Raw genomic sequence first — 14,839 nt, 5'->3', positions numbered from 1 at the left:
GAGGTGATATGATCCTTGACTAGTCTCTCAAAGCACTTCATGATGACAGAAGTGAGTGCTACGGGGCCTTCTTGGCTACAGGAACAATGGTGGCCATCTTGAAGCATGTGGGGAGAGCAGACTGGGATAAGGAGTGATTGAATATGTCTGTAAACACAACAGCCAGCTGGTCTGTGCATGCTCTGAGGACGAAACTTGGAATGCCGTCTGGGCCAGCAGCCTTGCGAGGGTTAGCATGTTTAAATGTTTTACTCACGTCGGCCATGGAGAAGGAGGAGGGGGGAGCGCAGTCCTTGTTAGCAGGCCGCGACGGTGGCACTGTATTATCCTCAAACCGGGCAAAGAAGGTGTTTAGTTTGTCCAGAAGCGTGACATCGGCGTCCGTGATATGGCTGGTTTTCTTTTTGTAGTCCGTAATTTCCTGTAGATCCTGCCACATACGTCTCGTGTCTGAGCAGTTGAATTGCGACTCCACTTTGTCCTTGTACCAGAATTTTGCTTGTTTGATTGCCTTGCGGAGGGAATACCTACACTGTTTATGTTCAGCCATATTGTCACGGCCGTCGTCGGAAGGAGACCAAGGTGCAGCTGCCTAAGTATGATTCCCAATCAGAGACAACGATATACAGCTGTCCCTGATTGAGAACCCTACCCGGCCAAAACATAGAAATACAAAATAAAGAAACTAGAATGCCCACACTAGTCACTCCCTGGCCTAACCAAAATAGAGAATAAAAACCTCTCTATGGCCAGGGCATGACACATATTCCCAGACCTCTTTCCATGGTTAAATGCGTTCGCACTTTCAGTTTTGCACGAATGCCGCCATCCATCCACAGTTTCTGGTTACGGTAGGTTTTAATAGTCACAGTGGGTACAACATCTCCAATGCACTTCTTTTGTAAACTATTTTATGAAACCGAGTTAGCGTATAGATCAATGTTGTTCTCTGAGGCTGACCGGAACACATCCCAGTCGCGTGATCAAAACAATCTTAAAGCGTTTCGATTGGTCAGACCATCATTGAATGGTTCTAGTCACTGGTACATCCTGTTTGAGTTTCTGCCTATAAGAAGGTAGTAGCAAGATGGCGTCGTGGTCGGATTTACCGAATGGAGGGCAGGGGAGGGCTTTGTATGCGTCGCGGAAGTTAGAGTAGCAGTGATCGAGTGTACTACCCCCGCGCGTAGTGCAATCAATATGCTGATAGAATTTAGGTAGCCTTGTTCTTAAATTTGCTTTGTTAAAATCCCCAGCCACAATAAATGCAGCCTCAGGATATATGGTTTCCAGTTTACATAGAGTCCAGTGAAGTTCTTTGGGGGCTGCTTGAGGGGGAATGTACACAGCTGTGATGATAACTGACGAGAATTCTCTTGGGAGGTAATATGGCCGGCATTTGATTTCCAGGAATTCTAGGTCGGGTGAGCAGATGGACTTGAGTTCCTGTATGTTGTTATGATTACATCATGAGGCATTAATTATGAAGCACACAGCCCCGCCCTTCTTCTTCCCGGAGAGATGTTTATTCCTGTCGGCCTGACGCACAAAGAATCCCAGTGGCTGTACTGACTCCGACAGCATGTCCCCAGAGAGCCATGTTTCTGTGAAACAGAGTATGCTGCAATCCCGCATGTCTCTCTGGAAGGCAACCCTTGCCCTAATTTCGTCTGCCTTGTTACCTAGAGACTGGACATTAGCGAGTAATATACTCGGAAGCGATGGGGGGGGGGTGTGCGCCTCCGAAGTCTTACCAGAAGACCGCTATAGCCTCTCTAACCCTGCCATGTTCCTTTGTCTGAGGCTGGAATGGATCAGCCCATATAAACATATCACCAGGCAGTCTATTACCATCAGGAAGGGATGACTGGGCAAGAAATAGGTCCTAAAAGGCTAACCAGGTAATACGTTGTCTAGGGAGCTACGATTAATTAGCATAGCCTGGTCACAGATCTAGTTCTGCTGTCTTGCCAATCTCCATAGTAGTTGGAAAACAGCACAAACATATCAGGGACCAGGCTAGCGGTGGGGTCAGGAGTTATATACACTACATGTCAAAAAGTATGTGGACACCTGCTCGTCGAACATCTCATTCCAAAATTATGGCCATTAATATGGAGTTTGTCCCCCCTTTGCTTCCATGACAGCCTCCAGTCTTCTTGGAAGGATTTCCACTAGATGTTGGAACATTGCTGCGGAGACTTGCTTCCATTCAACCACAAGAGCATTAGTGAGGTTGGGCACTGATGTTGGGCGCTAAGGCCTGGCTTGCAGTCAGTTTTCCAATTCATCACAAAGTTGTTCGATGGGGTTGAGGTCAGGGCTCTGTGCAGGCCAGTCAAGTTCTTCCACACCATTTCTGTATGGACCTCGCTTTGTGCACGGGGACATTGTCATGCTGAAACAGGAAAGAGCCTTCCCCAAAATGTTGCCACAAAGTTGGAAGCACGGAATCGTCTAGAATGTCATTGTATGCTGTAGCGTTAAGATTTCCCTTCACTAAAACTAAGGGGCCTAGCCCGAACCATGAAAAACAGCCCCAGACCAATTGTCCACCTCCACCAAACTTTACAGTTGGCAGTATGCATTCAGGCAGGTAGCGGTCAACATCGCGCATGGTGATCTTAGGCTTTTGTGCGGCTACTCGGCGATGGAAACTATTTCATGAAGCTCTCGACGAACAGTTCTTGTGCTGACGTTGCTTCCAGAGGAAGTTTGGAACTCGGTAGTGAGCATTGCAACCGAGGACAGACGATTTTTACGCGCTGCGTGCTTCAGCCCTCGCCGGTCCCATTCCGTGATCTTGTGTGGCCTACCACTTCAGGGCTGAGCCGTTGTTGCTCCTAGATGTTTCCACTTCACAATTACAGCACTTACAGTTGACCGGGGCAGCTCTAACAGGGCAGAAATTTGACGAACTGACTTGTTGGAAAGGTGGCATCCTATGACGTTGCCACGTTGAAAGTCACTGAGCTCTTCAGTCAATCAATCAATCAATCAAATGTATTTATAAAGCCCTTCTTACATCAGCTGATGTCACAAAGTACTGTACAGAAACCCAACTAAAACCCCAAACAGCAAGCAATGCAGGTGTAGAAGCACGGTGGCTAGGAAAAACTCCCTAGAAAGGCCAGAACCTAGGAAGAACTATGAGGGGTGGCCAGTCTTCTGGCTGTGCCAGGTGGAGATTATAACAGAACATGGCCAAGATGTTCAAATGTTCATAGATGATCAGCAGGATCCAATGATAATAAGCACAGTGGTTGTCGAGGGTGCAAAAGGTCAGCACCTCAGGAGTAATTGTCAGTTGGCTTTTCATAGCCGATCATTCAGAGTATCTCTACCGCTCCTGCTGTCTCTAGAGAGTTGAAAACAGCAGGTCTGGGACAGGTAGCACGTCCGGTGACAGGTCAGGGTTCCATAGCCGCAGGCAGAACAGTTGAAACTGGAGCAGCAGCACGGCCAGGTGGACTGGGGACAGCAAGGAGTCATCAGGCCAGGTAGTCCTGAGGCATGGTCCTAGGGATCAGGTCCTCTGAGAGAAAGAAAGAAAGAAAGATAGAAAGAAAGAAAGAAAGAAAGAAAGAAAGAAAGAAAGAGAGAAAGAGAGAGAGAAAGAGAGAGAGAATTAGAGAGTGCATACATAAATTCACACAGGACACCAGATAAGACAGGAGAAATACTCGGTCGGGAAAGTAAAGCCATTCAGTAAAGCCATTCAACTGCCAGTGTTTGTCTATGGAGATTGCATTTTATACACCTGTCACCTCGACTTCACCTCGATTTTTTTTTACACCTGTCAGCAACGGGAAACAGCCAAATCCACTCATTTGAAGGGGTGTCCACATACTTTTGTATATAGTATAGTGTAGCTACAGTAGTAGGTTAATGTGTCCAAGCCATTTCCTTTTATGAAGGCTTCCCATTTTGAATGCGTTGTCCACACACTGTCATTGGCCTGTCGCTGTAAGTCCAAAGTGGCATGTTTAAATTATGGATCTGTTACTTGTTTTGTCTGTCTCTTTGTCAATCACAGATATGTTTTGTCTTTTTCTGCTTTTAGGCTTTTTTATTTTATTTTGTATCCAATGGAGGAAATTATGAAAAATTCCATGAGGTTTTTTGTGTAAGGTTTTGTAAAGAGGTCTAGGTGTCCTTCAGGATCAAACAGCTCTCTGTTTGTGTAATGCAGACGCTGGGAGTCAGGAAGCAAGTACAGGGGGTGACTTTAATAATAAATTGGACAATACAAAACAAGAGTAGCGTCTGGACATGAGAAACTAATACTGCATGGGGAAAGAACCAAAGGGAGTGACAGATATAGGGGAGGTAATCATAGAAGTGATGGAGTCCAGGAGAGACTCAGGTGCGCGTAATGATAGTGGCAGGTGTGTGTAATAATAAGTAAACAGGTGACATTGAGCGCCAGAGAGGGGTAGCGGAATAAGAGGTGACAGATTGGGTCATTCTGTCTGTTTATTTGTGTTTTATGGCTGTTATGTTTGTGTTTATGTGAATGTCTCTGTCGTCCCTGAGATACTCACTAACTCATGCCCGTAACTCTTTCTTCATAGGCCATCGACAACAGCTTGACCCTGAGATAAGCAGAAAGTACATTTATTTTTCTCTCAAAACAGACAGTAAAATATCTATTCTATTCCATGATATTCTTGTCCAACAGGAGGAGGACTTCCTGGAAATGGTGAGCACTGGCCAGCAGATGGAGAGCCAATACGGCCACTTGTTTGAGAAGGTGATCGTCAACGACGACCTGACGGCAGCATTCAGTGAACTGAAGGTGGCTCTGAAGAAGGTGGAGACAGACACTCACTGGATACCCATCAGATGGACTCACTCCTGAGAACCACAGAGAGAAATACTTTTTGAGAAAGAAGATTAAAATATATATATATATTACCCTTATTTCTGCCATGTGTGTGGTGGGCGTTGTTGGATAGCAGTGAACTGACTTCATATATTGCACTACCCACAGGGCTCTGGTCAAGGTACTATGTAGGAAATATGGTGCCATTTGGGATGAAGCCTGTATCTCTCTCTGGGTCTTCCACTGGGCACTGTCCATCTCAGTCAACAGTCAACACACTGGACATCTGAGGGTGGGGCTGGTCTGATCTGGTTTTAGACCGCTGCTCTGTCTTCAGATCGGTTTCACTGTGACTGCCAATCAGTGCTGTGCCAGTACGTACTGTAACTACGGGCTCCTTCCTTAGTGTGTTTTTAACATTAGTTTATAGAAAACAAAGGGATTTGTATTTTTCTGTTTCTGGATTGACAGTGGGCAGTGTTTACATGTACATTTCTGTATATTACTCAAAGCCTCAAGAAGAGAATAATGGGGAAAGAGATACAAATAAAAAATTTGACTTCAAGTCTTAAACTCTTCTTCGGTCCAAAGTACACAATTGTCTCTATGTAGTGCACTACTTTTGACTAAGACCCATAGCAATCTTGTCAAAAATAGTCCACTATATAGGGGTAGAGTGCCATTTCGGATGCACCTTCAAACTCTGATAGACTATGCCCCTGCCGTTTTTAACGCTTCCATAGACTGTTATGCCAAGATGGCAAAGCAAAATGTCGGCAGGTACAGTACACTCAACGAAGGGCAACAACAGGTGTAATTTTATTCAAGAGAAATTAATGTATTTAAATATTTTTCTGCTGTTTTACATACCTTTTATATATGCCATATCTATAACATATTTTATAAAGAAGCACCAGGATACTGTCACTGTACAACCTGAGGTGATTTCTGACGTTACTTTGATGTTGGAAGCCTTCTTTCAAGGCATCAGACAGTGTCTTGTCGTCGTACCTCAAGTTCCCGTGCCCTACTTACACAGCGTGCATTCTAAACGACACCCTTATTCCCTATATAGGGATTTAGGACAACGCCTAGGTGTTTTATACTTTTTATTTAGGAGCTATTTAAAAAGAGATATTTAAACCCTACTTTGAATACTTTACTCATGACGGTGACCAGGCAGCAAAACAATTTGCCAATTAAACTACCAGACATTGGCTCGTCATTTGTAAGTAAAATGTTTTCAATCTAGTATAATTAGGGTGGAGTGGAGTTAGCCTTAATTTATTCTCATAAAACAGGCCTAAAACAAGGAACCTTACAGAGGGCTCCATAGCGCTAATAGATTTAAAACAGACCGAAACAAAAAAGTAGCTGCTTCTAACTTAACAAGGTTCATGTTATATAGAGAAAGGTTAGAGTTGCTAGTCCTCTCTTTCTAATTCCCTCCTGTCTGTCTATTCCTCTACCCTTTTCCTGCTATTCAGTTTCTGTATCCCACGGTTAGGTGGCTAGACTATAAAGTGTATGTTGGATTGTTTGATGAGATCATTTCTGGTGCTATGATGTTGAGGTTTAAACATTCTGGTAACTTTCCCCAAATGTTATGGACAGTTACCAGAATTTTGCAACCCTAATCATGTCTGATGTTCAAAGACCCTACACAGATGGAAGGTTAATTTGGCTTCGTCTCGACATTTCATATAGTTCCTCCTGTTTATAAGTTAGCAATTATTTATATTTTTTAAATTCCCTGGTTTTCCAGGATTCCTGGTTGGAATATTCCTGGAATCAGGAGGGAATTACCAGGAAATCCTCGAATCCTTACCGGAATTCTCCAACCCTACTCCTGTAGTCTGGGTTTAGGCCCTGCTGGGTGCAGTGACCTCACGGGCAGTGAGGTCACTGTCATGTTCTCTCTCTTCCCAAGTTTTCACACTTACACCACCAACCATGGGTGTTAGTTAGTTAGCTCTGTGTCCAGCTAAGGTCATGAAGAGGCACCACAGCTATCTCTCTCTCTGTCTGGTGTCTGTTTTCTCTTTTAAATCTGTTCTCTCTATCTCTCTTTTCTTTTATCCCTTTATTTTATTGATCAAAAAATGCCTTAGTATCACAGGTGCGCCTGTTTAGTTTTTTTCTGATTATCAAGCCTATTTAAAGGGATATTTTTGTTTCAGGTTAAGCCACTAGAATACCATGTTTATCTACACTACCGGTTTAACCCTTAAGTTTTCCCATCATTTTATTACATGTTCATGTTATGTTAGGTTCATAATTACCCTCTCGCCATCCATATCATTGATCGGATTCAGAAGTTCAGTCTGTGAGGATATTTTTCTTCAGACTGAATATTAAATACTTTCTTTGGCAAGTTGTAAGAGTTTTCTTTTTATTTGTACATTTTATATTAAAAATATTCAACCAAATGTGTACTTTCTAAGATGTTAATAAGTATGGCAAGTGAACGATGATTGTAGCCGTGAGAGAATTTCTCCTCTCATAACAGTGATATGGGACGCTTGGGGTTGTGAGAATCGTGTGTGTCTAGAATGTGTTTCTGAGCCCTTGAGTGCCATTTAGCTCAACTTTCACTCGCGCCGATGAAGAAGAAAAACACCTTCACAGAGACACTTTGAGTGCACACTTGTGTAAATAGAACTCAGATGCTATGTCCGAAGTGGCACCTGATTCCCTTTATAGTGCACTATAAAGGGAATAAGGTGCCATTTCAGATGGAACCTCACATTCACATCTTTCATATGTAGATGACTGGCTTCACCAGAGAGCAGTGATCATTGCTAATGTATTTATCATCTAAGCAATTACTGTCGTAGACAGCTCTGCTGTGTTGACATCCTAGCCTCAGAGAGACCATTGATATCAATCAATCATCACCTGAATGTGAGCTCTGAGTTGAGTAGGGTCATGGGGTGAGGACTGAAACCTGTGTCTGTATATCTGTCTGTTTGTTGAAACTTGAGGCCTGCGGTGTTGCCTAATTAAACAATGTTATGTTGTCTAACAGGCCATATGACTAACTCAATGGCTTTAGTATAGCAGAGGGGGATCTGGAGAAGTCCTGAGGCTACATCCAAAATGGTACCCTATTCCCTACTGTACATAGTGCACTACTTTTGGCCAGAGCCTTGGTCAAAACTAGTGCACTATATAGGGTATAAGGTGCCATTTGGGACAAGGGCTCAGATTGTCTGAGTGGCACTCCGATTGATTTTCTCTCCGAGCCGATGCTTGATGACGATCCAAAACAAACCCTTCTGCCCAAAACAGGTCGCCTCAGTAACCTTCACATTCCCTCTGTTCCACAGAGCTCACATTGATGGCTGCCGTGTGGAGCGGGGCAGGAGTTCACAGGCCCAGGCAGGGAGGGATAAAGAGGTGAGGAAAGGGGGATGAGGTAGGGAGGACAGGAGTTTACAGGCTGAGATAGGAAAAGAGGGTTGAGGAGAGGGAGATGGAGGGAAGATTAAGGAGCAGGAAAGAGGTGGCTGGGAACAGGCCGGGAGGGAGTGGTGGGGGGAGGAGAGTGGGGGAAGGTCAGGGAGAGGTAATGGCACTCTGTGAGGAGGCCAAGGGGAAGGGTTTCACTCTCCTCTTCCCCTTAATTGGGATTAAGGAGTGATGTGGGACTCACTCACTTACTCACCGTGCTCCACAGTCCGTGTATGTCCCAAATGGTACCCTATTCCCTTTATAGTGCACTACTTTTGACTATGGTCCAAAGGATAGTATAGTAGTGCACTATAAAGGGAATAGGGTGCAATTTTGAGCGCACAACTGTAAGTGGGGACATGAGAAGGAGCTGGAGCTCGCCCGACATGCCAGGCTTTTAGAGGTAAGAGAGAGAGAGAGGGAGGAAGGCAGAGATTTCCACTTGGGTTTTACCTTCCAAAAGCCATCAAGCTCAATGATCCATATTTAACACAAGAAAAATACTGCCTCACATCGTCCCCCGGGCGTGGGAAACCAGAGCCGTGGGAACGTGGGCCGAGTGACAGGTAAGAAAAGGTTGTAGAGCTTCTAAGTGAGCGCTGAATTTCCCTCCACGTCATAACAGCCATGTTAACGGTGCCCGCTGTCTGGGATGCATCCCAAATGGCACCCTATATTTTCCCTTTATAGTGCACTACTTTTGACCAGGGCCCTATGGGTACCCTGTTCCCTTTATAGTGCACTGATTTTGACCAGAGCCCTATGGGTACTACTATTCCCTTTATAGTGCACTACTTTTGACCAGGGCTCATTTGGGATGCAAATTGTGTTTGGGGATTGCTGGCTGGGAGTCCTGTGTAAAGGTGTCCCTCTCTTCCCAGCCTCCAATGAGCCAAAGTGACTGGAGTCACTTCCATCTCCACTCTCCTGTCCTCTCTGGTTTAGTTCTTCTCTAAATAGCTCACAAAGGATTAGTCCCAATATTGGGCCCGATTCTGACCCGAGTTAAGCGTGCACGTAAATGGAATGTATTTCCCTTTTTATGCACTTTTCTCTATGTGTATTATGACAAACTTAAACATGAGAAAAGCGTGCTTTTCACCCACTATTCATTTTGGGTGGAGATCGAATAAATGAAGGTGTGGCAGAGGTGTGTACAGATATGCTGTATTCTGACTTTGACTTAATTCCCCAATAATTCCACCACCTTTACGCATGAAGAATCCATGAAGAAGTTCTAGCGAACGTACTGGTTCCAAGTAGAAAAAGCATCTACTTTTTTCAGAGAGAAATAACACCATTGTCCATGCACTTTAATTGACATCTTTATAAGAGATATTGATTAGAGATAGGTAAATGAGTAATCCATTTGGATAAGGGAATTGTAAATACACTACATTACCAAAAGTATGTGGACACCTGCTCGTCGAAAATCTCATTCCAAAATCATGGGCATTAATGTGGAGTTGGTCCTCCCTTTGCTTCTATAACAGCCTCCAGTCTTCTGGGCAGGCTTTCCACTAGATGTTGGAACATTGCTGCGGGGACTTGCTTCCATTCAGCCACAAGAGCATTAGTGAGGTCAGGCACTGATGTTGGGCACTAAGGCCTGGCTCACAGTCAGCGTTCCAATTCATCCCAAAGGTGTTCGATGGGGTTGAGGTCAGAGCTCTATGCAGTTTAGTTAAGTTCTTTCACACTGATCTTGATAAACCATTTCTGTATGGACCCCGCTGAAACAGGAAAGGGCCCTCCCCAAACTCTGCCACAAAGTTGGAAGCACAGAATCGTTTAGAATGTCATTGTATTCTGTTACGTTAGTTACCTTCAATGGAACTAAGGAGCCTTAACAATGAAAACAGCCCCAGACTATTATTCCTCCTCCACCAAACTTTACAGTTGGCACTATGCATTGAGTTTATTTTATTTTTACAGGGACAGTGCACAATTCCAAGACGGCGTAGCAGTGTAGACGTCTTTGTCCTGTCGTGTCCCGTGTCCCTTGTATATATCTTTTTACATCTTTTTCTTCGCATATCTTTTAAAAATACTTTCTTAAACCTCAACTTCTAAATACTCTCCTGCAACCCGCCTCACAGTGCCATCCGTTTTGTTACTAAAGCACCTTATACGACCCACCACTGCGACCTGTATGCCCTAGTCGGCTGGCCCCGACATGTTCGTCGTCAGACCCACTGGCTCCAGGTCATCTACAAGGCTATGCTAGGCAAAGTGCCGCATTATCTCAGTTCACTGGTCACGATGGCTACACCCACCCGTAGCACGCGCTCCAGCAGGTGTATCTCACTGATCATCCCTAAAGCCAAAACCTCATTTGGACGCCTTTCCTTCCAGTTCTCTGCTGCCTGCGACTGGAACGAATTGCAAAAATCTCTGAAGTTGGAGACTTTTATCTCCCTCAACAACTTTAAAAATCTGCTATCCGAGCAGCTAACCGATCGCTGCAGCTGTACATTGTCCATCTGTAAACTACCCACCCAATTTACCTACCTCACCCCCATACTGCTTTGATTTATTTACTTTTCTGCTCTTTTGCACACCAGTATCTCTTCTTGCACATGATCATCTGATGATTTATCACTCCAGTGTTAATCTGCTAAATTGTAATTATTCGATTTATTGCCTACCTCATGCCTTTTGCACACATTGTATATAGATTCTCTTTTTTCTACCATGTTATTGACTTGTTTATTGTTTACTCCATGTGTAACTCTGTGTAACTCTAAGAGTTGTCTGTTCACACTGCTATGCTTTATCTTGGCCAGGTCGCAGTTGCAAATGAGAACTTGTTCTCAACTAGCCTACCTGGTTAAATAAAGGTGAAATAAATAAATAAATAAAAAATTAATCAACGTTTCAGTGAAAGTGCCGGTTTTAGCCAGCCGGCTAATTTTCAACCGCAGTCCCTGGGTAGGTTATTAAAAACAATTACAATATAGACAATCATTGAGCAGTGAGCACACACAGAGCAACATAGGGCAAGCAAGACATAGCATACACACAGAGAAACATAGGACAAGCAAGACGTAGCATACAGACAGAGCAACATAGAACAAAAAGCAGCAAGACAAAATTAATAAAAGCAACAAAGTGTTTCCACACCTCACAAGCTACACAGCTAGGGATTATATTCACAAATCTGATTGACCTTTAGCCATGTCTTCATGCATTTTGTGAAAGTGTGATATGTGGTGCAGTTATGTGTGTCTGATGGCAGTGTATTCCAGACATGGGAAGCTCTCACAGAGAAAGCGGATTTACTAAAGGTGCTTTTCCTTAAGGGAACTATACAGTCACCTCTCATGGCAGACCTTGTGGATCTGCTGCCATATGTTTGGGTTTTCTGTTTAACAAAAATATTGAGTGGAGGGGGAGCCAGGCCATTTAGGATCTTGAATACAAGACATGCGTCGGTGTATTGCACAAGATTTTCCCAACTCAGGAGCTCATGCTTTCTGAGGATGTAACAGTGATGATGGCTATTGGGCTTCCTATCAAGCACTTTGAGAGCCTGTTTGCAGACAGACTGAATAGGTTTTAATGTTGTACAGCAAGCTTGGGCCCAACTAGTCAAGCAGTATGTTAAGTGGGGGAGTATCATAGATTTGAAGTACATTTACATTACATTTAAGTCATTTAGCAGACGCTCTTATCCAGAGCGACTTACAAATTGGAAAGTTCATACACATTCATTCATACATATTCATTCTGGTCCCCCCGTGGGGAATGAACCCACAACCCTGGCGTTTCAAGCGCCGTTTCAAGCGCGTTTCAAGCGCCATGCGCCATTCAAACCCCTACTGCTACAATACTACCAACTACCCCTAACCCTAACCTCTACTGCTACAATACTACCAACTACCCCTCACCCTAACCTCTACTGCTACAATACTACCAACTACCCCTAACCCTAACCTCTACTGCTACAATACTACCAACTAGCTCTAATCCTAACCCTAACCTCTACTGATACAATACTACCAACTAGCCCTAACCCTAACCTCTACTGCTGCAATACTACCAACTACCCCTAACTCTAACCTTTACTGATACAATACTACCAACTAGCCCTAATCCTAACCCCTACTGATACAATACTAACAACTAGCCCTAACCCTAACCTCTACTGATACAATACTACCAACTAGACCTAACCCTAACCTCTACTGATACAATACTACCAACTAGCCCTAACCCTAACCTCTACTGATACAACACTACCAACTACCCCTAACCCTAACCCATACTGATACAACACTACCAACTAGCCCTAATCCTAACCCATACTGATACAACACTACCAACTAGCCCTAACCCTAACCCATACTGATACAACACTACCAACTAGCCCTAACCCATACTGATACAATACTACCAACTAGCCCTAAAGTAGTACAGTTTTGCTACCTCTGTAGTCCAACAATTTCGTATAAATCGGAAATTAGCTGAATTACCTTTTTCACGTGCTTTTTAAAAGAGAGGTTGGAATCAACTATGATGCCAAGGTACTTAAAATCAGATACCACCTGGAGCTTCTCCCCTGACACATAGACATCTGGCTCAGTAGCATCTGTTGCCCTCTTTGTGAAGGACATGCAAACTTTTTTTTTCACATTGAGATGCAAACACGAGTCACTGAGCCACTTTGTAACCTGGACCATTACAGTAGTGAGTTCTTGTGCAGCTTGTTGTTTGCTCTTTGCATGCACATATATCACTGTATCATCTGCATACGTTTGAACTTCAGACCCAGTACAGACAGAAGGCAGATCAGTAATGTACAAGCTGAACAGGAGGGGCCCCCATATTGACCCTTGGGGCACGCTCACATCATAGCTAAGAGTGGGCGACAACTCATTGCTCACTCTGACACACTGAGTTCTGCCTTCAAGGTATGATTTCATCCATCTCAAGGCATCGGGGGAAAAGTTGAACTTGGACAATTTTGTGATGAGAATCTCATGGTTAACAGTATCAAAAGCCTTCCTTAGGTCCAGAAACACAGCCCCAACATTGGGGCAGGTAGTGTTCGCCAAACCCAGATTAGTCCGCCAGACTGCCATATGGTGAAGCGTGATTCATCACTCCAGAGAACGCATTTCCACTGCTGCAGAGTCCAATGGCGGTGTGCTTTAGACCACTCCAGCCGACGCTTGGCATTGCGTATGGGGATCTTAGGCTTGTGTGCGACTTGTGTGTGGCCATGGAAACCCATTTCATGAAGCTCCCGACAACAGTGCTTGTGCTGAACAAAGACATGTAGGCGTGCAGACCAAGCCGTAACAGTTTGAACCTGACGCATGGCGCAATACTTGGTTGTGTCATCACAAAGTTCCGTGGTTAGTGCAGGCAATAGACAAGGGTATGTACAGCACTTCGAGATATTAGCTGATGTACGAAGGGCTATATAAAATAAACTTGATTGATTGATTGATTGATTGACAAGGGTATAGCCTACTATTGTCATAATTACTGTATAAATCTATGTACACTATACTTCCAACATTACCATGGGTTAAAGAACTGAATGTGGCAATTTTCTGAATGAATTAAACTACCGTTTTCTTTCATTCTTTCGTGTGTAAAGTCTATTCATAAATACTTTGTTAACCCTAAATAATCTGCAAGATCAGAGTATTTATTTTTTTATCTCCCAATTTTTGCTGAAACGGAGACGAATATGCATGTATTTAGATGGCTTTCTTAAATGTATCCCTAATATTCTGAACCCGTTCTCTCGATGTATTCTATTGTCTGTCCACAAAATTCAAACTAGAAGGTACACCATGTTTAAAGGGATGGCTTAAGATAAATGTACTGAAAACCCTATTGAATGAAAAATCCACAAGAAAATCTCTTGGCCACCAAGTGGGAGGGTTTTCAGCAGTTGAATTACATTTATTCAGTGTGTGCAAGGGACGCCTGCAAAGCTTACGCACCTCCATAACAGTCTGAATACCAGCTACTGAGAAGTGTGTAGGAAAGGCGTGCTTAAGAAAGGAATAATTTCATAAGTCGGAATCAGGCCCATATTGCACAACTTTTGACCAGGCTCATAAGGCTCTGGTCAAAAGTAACACTATGTTGGGAATAAAGTGCCAATCCAGACACATTCATGAGCCTCAGCTCGCTTTCAATCTACAGTACAGTATTTTTGTTACCTCCACTACCTCACCCATTGTGTTTCATCCATGTGTTTATTTGACCATGTCCAAGTTTGAGTGTTTTGGACCTCTTGCCCGTTCGAGTATGTTTTGATAACACCCAAAACATTTTACATGAGGGTGATGGGTTCCATGTGAGATTCCAAGAGTTCTCTTCATCAAAATAACGTTGTATCTGACATTCATGACATTCATGACATTCATGACATTCATGACATTCATGACACCACATGGGTGGTTGTGACTGACACACCATTTTCTCTCCCATCACACTGACATGTAGACATAGTCAGTCCTCTTCTCACACCTTGTAGGGTCCTTATGGGGAAGGAGGAATGCCACTCTCTCAGTCAGACGTTAGTCTGTCGGTGCTAGG

At 43.8% G+C, this 14,839-nt stretch overlaps 1 protein-coding gene across 1 annotated transcript in view; it reads left to right on the top strand.

Moving 5' to 3' along the window:
* The window catches only part of LOC129859478 (MAGUK p55 subfamily member 7-like), a 277,723-nt gene extending 270,460 nt beyond the window's left edge, over positions 1 to 7,263 (top strand). The window contains exon 18 of the mRNA XM_055929316.1: positions 4,682 to 7,263. Within this exon, the coding sequence (XP_055785291.1) occupies positions 4,682 to 4,861 (180 nt within the window). The 3' untranslated portion in view covers positions 4,862 to 7,263. The remainder of the gene's footprint in view (positions 1 to 4,681) is intronic.
* Positions 7,264 to 14,839: the final 7,576 nt, after the last annotated feature.

Source organism: Salvelinus fontinalis, chromosome 7 (assembly GCF_029448725.1).
Source record: "Salvelinus fontinalis isolate EN_2023a chromosome 7, ASM2944872v1, whole genome shotgun sequence".
Lineage (NCBI taxonomy): Eukaryota > Metazoa > Chordata > Actinopteri > Salmoniformes > Salmonidae > Salvelinus > Salvelinus fontinalis.
Note: the sequence above shows the minus strand (reverse complement) of the source record. Positions and strands in the feature narration are given on the sequence as shown.